We start from the raw sequence: 8,747 nt of genomic DNA, 5'->3' as shown, positions 1-8,747 counted from the left end.
AAAATGAGAAATAAATATATTATTTTTCTATATTTATTCGTATTAATATCACATATTTATTGTGTTCCTCCAAAATGTATAACAACAAAAAATATTTACAAGGATAGTCAAGTATTTGGGGATGGAGTTACAATAGAAAAGAATGTCGAATGGTGGTTTTTAGAACAATTAAGTCACAGTAAAGGGGCTATTTATACTGATAACACATTAAAAGGAGGAAGTTCAGAGATAAATGAAATTGCAAATTATAATATTAGAGATCCAAAAGAACCAAACCCTATTACATCTACATACAAACAGAGTTTACCAAATAAATCTGACAACAAAATTATATATAATAGTTTGACTTATAATGATCAGCCCAGTGGTAGTTACGATAGTGTTTGTTTTTATTATTTAACTTTTTTTTTTTTTTTTTTTTTTTTTTGTTTATCATTATTTGTTAACATATTTTTTTTTTTTAATTTATTTATTTAAAAAAGGCACATGCAAAAGGATTTTTCATTTGGAATGAAGAAGGGGGAATTCATGTAATTCACAGTGTTCCACAATCTCCAGAAAAAGGATATGAACCTCTTTTTAATTTCAATAAAAAGACTTTAAAAAATCAACATGCTCAACATTCAATTTGTATAACTTTGTCAAAAGAAGAACTTTATATTATTCCAAAGTATATTATTTATAGTAATTTAAATATTCAAACCATTAATACAGTTTCAACAGGAAATGGTCAAAAGGTTAAAAAGGTATCATCAGCCGATTCTTATTCCAGAAATCTCAAAACCAAGGTTGAAAAGATAAGCTCAGGAGTCATTAAGTTGGAAGAAATTGATAGTACAATTTTAGCAACAAAAATTCCCAAAACTTTTAAAGAATTGGATGGTCTAATGAGTGAATATATTTTTGTTGAAAAAAAGAATGATGGTGATCCTGATATATGGGATGGAATTATTTATTTAAATAAATGGTCACAATTGGTAAGTAATTTTAATTATAAATTTGTGTTAATAAATCATCAAACTTACATTCTTAAAATAGGCAGTTTTAATTCTAAACAAAGATATTACATCATCAGATACAGCTCATGAAACAAATGTTCACTATAATAAAATTTATGAGAGTAAAAATAAAGGGGATTATTTCATTCAAACAACAAATAAAAACCTTTATAAAGCGTATAATAAAAAAATTGACAAAGCTCACAAGGAAAAAATTAAATTTTTTATACTTTGGCATTACATCGATAATTTTAAAAATGGTAATAATTTTAAAACAATGGTCCATACTCAAACAAAGATCGAAAATGGACTAAATGCAATATCTCCAGCAGTTGAATCAGTTTATCTTTCTTACAGATTCGAAACACCTTGGTCAGAAGTTATTAGCTCTGATTCAGGAAGTGACCATTCAAAAATGTCTTATCAATTCAATAATATGGATAAAGCATATAGCGGTGGCGGTGGTGGAACTATTTGCTTTGGTGATTTAAATTGGCATGGAAGGCAAGAGGCACGTGGAGGTGGTTCTTTTTGCAGTGACGAAATGAAATATCTTTCTGAATACTTTTACAGAAGAGTTGGTATAATTAGACACCCAGATAAAGGTCAATATCTTATAAAAGCTTCTTTAAGATTAAATAGCATTGCAGGTCAAAAGTTGAATTTAAACGGATTAATAGATAAATATCCACAGCGTCTAAAAGAAATTTTAGGTATCAGAAAGCTAGACTTTGAAACCAAGGTAAAAGGTTATGAAGATGATGAAAAATACTATCATTTGAATCCATTTATTATCGTTTACAATAATGAAAAAGATAAATTATTTTCAAATGAATATAACTATGGTTATGACAATGTTTACATTCCATTATTAACTCAACTTAAGGATCAAACTACAAATAAATACAAATCAGAGTTATTCGATTTCAATGTGTTTCCATCAATCAATGGGGAAATTATTTTATGTGATGATAATGATGTCACTTGTAGCTTTGAAAAATCCAAATCTTACCAATTGTTTAAAGATATCTATGTTGAATCAACATTTACACTTACCTCATCAAAAAAGAATAAAAAGGTAACTGCTCTAACACAAAATACCATTATCGAACCAACATCAATACTCACACCTTTCCCAGATAAGATATATATCGATTTAAAAAATATTGATTTAGTAAAAGAACTTTATGAAAAATTGAAATTTATTAAAAATAAAAACATCATTCAATTGAAAGAAGTTAAAATCAAAGATGATTTAGAACCATTTAAATTCCCAAATAAAATCGAAGGCGATCAAAGTGATAGCGAAGAAGGTCATGATGATAAGGATTATAATGAAATTAATAAAAATATATGTAAAGCTTTTCCAAGTGATACAGACTCAAAAATCATTAAATATCATCCAGATTGCCAAGATCATCTTATCTATTGTATTCTCTTAACTGAAAATAGACATGGTGATCTACAAAACATCAAATCCAATGATGAATTAATAAAAGTTTTGGGTGAATATACCAAAGGTGTAAGTATTAATTATATTTTAATTTAAATTTTTTTTTAAATTTAACTAATTCCAAAAATAAATTTTTTTTTTTTTAGTTTTCAAAATTAGATAAACGGTGCATTAATAATTTAAATTAATAAAACAATACTAAAATAAATATAACATTTATTTTCACATTTAATTTTTTCTTAAGGGTAATTAAATAAAAAAAAAGTTTTCAGAATTGAATTTTGGGTGGTATGACATAATGATTTAATGAAATAATTTAATTACAGTTTTTCGAAAATAAAAAAAAATAGTAAAAATAGTAATTAAATTATTTCATTAAATTATTATATCATTTTGTTTTTTAAAATTTTTTAATTGTTTTTATTTTGTTTTAATGCAAATGTAATTTGAATATGAAATTGAATAAGTGGAGTTTTTAAGTGTGATATAATCAGTGCATGTTAGAGAAGTTGAAAGATCATAACGAAGTTCTTTTTCATTTTTTGGACATTTAGCATTAGTTCCAGTCGTTAGTTGGAGATCTATTGAATATGGATTGGCTGAATCATAAATACATGTGGAATCATCATCAATTGATGGAATTGGTGGTAATGTTGGTTTTGGAATTATGTTATCATCTGGTGATGGTTGAGATTTCATTGTACATCTATAGTATGGATAATCTGTAATGCATGTAATTGAGTTCTTATAGAAAAAGATTTGAGTATCATCTGTATCTGCTAAACAAGAAATCGTATCTTTATCTTGACTTAATGATTCATCTTTTGAGCATGAAAGTGTAGTATTCATAATGAAGTAATTTTCAGTTTCATTATTATAACATCTTAGTGGACTATTATTAGAGTGTGTTGATAATGAATTTTCATTGAGATTATATTGACATTCTAAAATATTTGAATATTCATCTCTTCAATTGGATCGGATGGTATAATGAATGGTGGTGAAATTTCACATGATTTTGTTGAGTCAATATGACAAATTAATGTTGAATTACCAAATGTGGTTGTTGAATTTGTTCCATCTTGATGTTGTTGAGCACATATCATACCATCGTTAATAAGATCAGGTTTACAAGAGAATGATTCGTTGAAAATTGATGAAATTCCATTACCATCAATACATACTATATCTTGACCGTAAAGATTATCGACTTGTAAAGTTAATCTTGAATAATCGACCATACATCTTACCCAATAGTTATCGGTTGGCGTTGGAGTTGGTGAAATAGTTGGAGCTATGGTTGGAGTTGGTGATTGTGTACTTCCACCTGAAATAAGGATGGCTGTTGCTGTTACATTAAATTCATCACCACTAAGAATTTTAATTTTAATGTATGTTTCTGTGTTTTCAATGATAGTTGTTGGTTCATTATTAAATTTAACAACAATTTCATCAGATCCATCTTCATATTCTATAAAGTTATTACCAATGATTGTAATTAAATCATCACCTTTAAATGAAAGATGTGAAGGTAAACCAATACTTTTAATTTCTGGTGGTCCATAGTATTTATATGTAATGTTATCGTTTGAATCTTGATTGCCAATATTTAATAAAACAATGGATTCAATTGAATTCTCCACGATTGGAACTTTACATGTAAATGTATGATTTGGATAGAATTGAATATCTTGACATTCGTTATTACCAATTTTAATTAGTTGATCACTCTTTCCAAAACTATCACCTTGAATTGTAATTAATACTTCTTGATTACATCTTCCTTTAATTGGATTGATTGATTGAATAAATGGTTTATCATATGAAAATTGTTGATTTTCTTCAGTTTCTTGATTTTCAATTTTAACTTTAATCGATAAATCTTTGCCTTGACCTACTGGAACTTGACATGAAACTTTTGTTGAATCAATCCATTTGATTTCTTCACATTTTATATTATCAATAAGTACTGAACTATTGCTTTAAATCTTTTTTATTTTCTCTAATAACTTTTTCTAATTCCTTTGAGATTATAATGTAAAAAATTAGTATTTTTTAGTTTTTTTTTTCCTCTGTAATTAAAATGTTTAAAAACTTACTAAATTTGATAAATCGCTACAGAGGAAATCGCATTGCCCTAAATATGAGAAATAATTATTTAATTCGGTTTGTTGACCTCCAACTGTTACTTGGATATTTAAATTATCACCAGTTCCAATTAGTACATTACAAATAACAGATTTTGAATCTACCCATGTTACAGAGTTACAGGGAATACCTCCGATTTTGACAGAACTTGATGAACCTGCTGAAACACTAACTGGTACAAAATTAGAACCAGTTATTAAAATATTACTATTTGCAAAGTTTTCATATTTTTTATTATCTAATTCAGGTTGTTTATAAAAAATTACGGGATATGGACTCGTTTCAGTACTTTGGCTTCCAACATTTACAATTGTAAGGATTGCTCCAATACCTTTTTGTACGATGGCTTTTACATGTGTTGAGTTAATCCATTTCCATGATGAAGATAAAACATTATTAAACGTGACTGAATTTGGTGAACCAATTAATGATTGATTATTAATTTGATCTGCAAGCGAGGCTGGAATAAAATTTGTACCTTATAAACTGAGAATTCTCAGAGTAAACTGTTGAATCAATACATGGATGACCTACTGCTGATTCTGGAATCGATGGAATTTTTGATGAACTTGGACAATACTTTTCAATTTCACAATATATTGTTTCTTTTTCAATATTATCGATATATGGATAAATGGTGATATTGGTTATTAAAGAACGATGGTTTTGACCAATAACAAAGAATCTATTGATGATATCTGTACTAAATGGTTGACTAATTACTTTGATGTTATTGTTGCTTTAATTTTACTGTTGTCATCAATAATGTTGAAATAAACATCATATCTATTTGTATCTAAATTTTGACCATTAATTGTGATAATATCTCCAATTTGCCCTGTTGATGGTGTTAAACTGAACACTGTAATAGTTGGTGAATAATATGGACATGAAAGCAAATAATTCGAAATAACTAAAGTTTGTAAATTTGAAACTATTGAATAGTAGCATAGCAAATTTTTGTATTTAATAATTGCAAGACCTCCAGTTGATGTTGACAAAAGTTTATGTGTTGATAATGTAATTTCTCCATCTGAATATGTATATTTGGTAACGGTTGAACTGGCTGCACGATTTGAAATTTCAAGAAGATCATTTGTGATAGTAAGAAAATCATTGATTGAATTTTTTGCTTTACTTAACCCATTGGTACCATATGTACATAAATTATCATGTGTAATTGAACTAACATATGGTGAAATCGATGTTTGTGGTTTACCTGTTAGTAATAGTGAATAAAGTTGTCCACCCATCCAATCATCATATCCGTTGTGGTTTAAAACCCAAGTATTGTTGAATATAACAAGTAATGATTGTGCACCTGTACCATATTTATTAATCTCTGAGAAACAAGCCTAAATTTAAAAGTACACAAACTATAGCTTTTGGATTTAAAGCACCTGGTGGTGTGCAAGTGTATAAACATGGATTTCCAACAACTGGTAATACTGGTGCATAATTAATTGGACATGCATATTTGGTTTTAATTTCGATTGTATATTCACATGCCCAATAATTGGCAGTCTCCGTAGCGCTGACCACAACGTTAATTGCTGTTGTATCACTCTTTGATATCTTGTATTTTGGCATACTCTGGTTAAATCAAATGGTGTGGTATGATATATACTTATACCATTATTACTTATATACATTGATGTATTTTTTAAACTACCGACTTGAATAACAAGACCGCTGAGATATTGGCAAGCTTGATAATCAACACCTGGAACTGACTCCACTTGATTTGAGCAATAATTAACAGTATTACCTATACCGTAATAAAGCTGTTGGAAAAAATTAATAAAGTAAAGTTAGTAACCATTTTTAAATATATATAAAATATTTAAATTTTAGTTTCACACACGTTTGGTGTTTGTCAAAAAAAAAAAAAAAAAAAAAAAAAAATTTAAAAATTTAAAAATTATCCCTTACTTTATATGGATATCCACCAACAACAATATCTACAGTTTTTGGACTATCTTTTGTTCTAATTAAAATTAATAGTTTTGGTTGTTAATAAAGTTATAATTATTATTAGTATTATTATTATTATTATTATTATTATTATTATTATTATTATTATTATTATTATTTATAATTTATAATTTATAATTAAATTTAATTTAAAACTTACGTTTTTATTGGAGTAATATCATAATAGGTATAGTTAATTCTATTGTAATAAATTGTTGATTCACATACATATTTAGTTTTAATTGTTATTGTATATACACATGTTGGAGATTCTAAAGTTGAAACTAATTGATAATGTTGGTTTTCATCACAATTTAAAATAACAATAAGATCTCTTTTATAGGAATTTGATGAGCAAGTTGTTGTTGATGGTGAAGTATATTCAAATTTAACTTGATTTAAATCAAATGTTACTCTATGACCTAAACTTGCCTTTGCAAGTGGATAAAAAAATTTTTGACGTGGTTCGTATTGACAAGAAAAATAATAATCATTTAATGCATCGCTACACATTTGTGCTTTATTACCAATATTGAATACAATAAAAAACTCAGATCCGTCTGTAAAGTGACTTGTTGTATAATTTCTTGCTGAATCCCTATTATTTATTTTATTATTAATAATTAATAAGCGCAAAAGAATAAAACACCAAAAAAGTTTTTTAATTAAATTGAATACTTACAACATCAATGGCGAAAGATCATAATATTGTGTTTGTTTGAATAAACGTAATGTTGGACATGCGTATTTAGTATAAACTTTGATTTGATAAATACATTGTGATTCTAATGTAAATTTATCTACATAATATTCTGTGAATGGATCACAAATTAAAATATACTTTGATGAATATTTGTTACCATTTGATGAGCATTCTGTGAAACCAGTTGTTGAACTATAAATTATGGTTATTACATCATTTGTAAATGTAATTGTTCTTGGTTGACTGAGAGATCCTACCATAACTGATTTTGGTGATGTTGCATATCTTGAATCTAGTTTATAATTGATCGCTTTATTAGCAACTGTTAAAATACATGATTGATAACTTAATGTTGATGTACCGAAAGTACCACATCTATTTACATTTCCGAATAAATTAAAGAGAATATCTTTTGTATGGTCATCATTGGTGATTTGGTGTGAAGTGCTTGTTAATCTGTGGGAAAAAAAAATAAAAATAAAAAAATTAAAAAAAAATAAAAAAAAGTGAAAAAAGATTAGATTTTTTTATTTTGAAATTTTGTGTTTGGTTCTTTTTTTTTTTTATTTTTTGATAATTATTTTAAAAAAAAAAAATATAAAAAAATAAATATGAAAAAGAATTTAATAACTTACAATTTCATTGGTGTTAAATCATAAAATAGACCTTGATTAAATAATACTCCTCTATTTTTGCATACAACCTACTGAAAGACCACCTGGACACATATGATCATTAAAACAAGGATTAAAATATATTGTATATGGTGTTTGAATTCCACCAGAAAGCTCAGCTGTGAAACTTGCTCTGTGGGAACCTCGATGATCAGGATAGACAATAGCTCTTAAATCATAATAATCGTTATTTACAAAATCATAAAAAACACATGATGATAGTGTACCATTTGTTGACCAATTTTTTGTATCAAATGTGTAACTACCAAATGTGAAACAATTAAAATATAAAATAAATAATAAAAATGATATAACTATTTAAAATTTTACCATTTTTTTTTAATTTCAATACGATTTTTTTTTTTTTTTTTTAAAAAAAAAAAAAAGTATGGTTGATTAAAAAAAAAATGTTGTATTTTCCAAACCGTATTTTAAGCGATAAAGATGCAAAGCCAAAAAGTGTTAAAAAAATTAAAAACCAGGCTTTGTGAAAAAAAAAAAAAAAAGCGGTTTGTGGGGGTAATTTTTATTATTTTTTTTTTTATAAAATAATGGGTCGAAAAAAATAAAAAAAAAAAAATCTAAAAATATTTAAAAAAGATTTTCAATAATCAAAGGAGTGGTAAAACCATCTAAAAACGATTAAAAAAAAATATTTTCGTTCGTTTTTTTATTTTATTTTAAATGATCCAATTTTAGTTTTTTTTCTTTTTTGTTGACGACAAAGCCATTTTTTTTTTTTTTTTTTTTTTTTTCGCAAAAACACACCCAATTTTAAAAAATTGAAACAAACATTA

The 8,747-nt window shown here is 26.2% G+C and overlaps 1 protein-coding gene and 1 pseudogene across 1 annotated transcript; one reads left to right on the top strand and one right to left on the bottom strand.

Annotated features, from left to right (window-relative positions):
• Positions 1-3: 3 nt before the first annotated feature.
• Positions 4-2,634, top strand: DDB_G0270850 (hypothetical protein; the record flags this gene model as incomplete). The annotated part of the gene is made up of 4 exons (XM_640782.1): positions 4-441; positions 483-977; positions 1,039-2,520; positions 2,611-2,634. 4 exons carry the CDS (start codon positions 4-6, stop codon positions 2,632-2,634), a joined length of 2,439 nt encoding a protein of 812 aa, XP_645874.1.
• A 237-nt stretch (positions 2,635-2,871) lies between these two features.
• On the bottom strand, positions 2,872-8,670 carry DDB_G0270478 (annotated as a pseudogene; the record flags this gene model as incomplete).
• Between the last annotated feature and the right edge of the window lie 77 nt (positions 8,671-8,747).

The sequence above is a fragment of the Dictyostelium discoideum genome, assembly GCF_000004695.1.
Source record: "Dictyostelium discoideum AX4 chromosome 1 chromosome, whole genome shotgun sequence".
NCBI lineage: Eukaryota > Evosea > Eumycetozoa > Dictyosteliales > Dictyosteliaceae > Dictyostelium > Dictyostelium discoideum.
The sequence above is the reverse complement of the archived record's forward strand: the minus strand, read 5'-3'. Positions and strand labels throughout refer to the sequence as shown.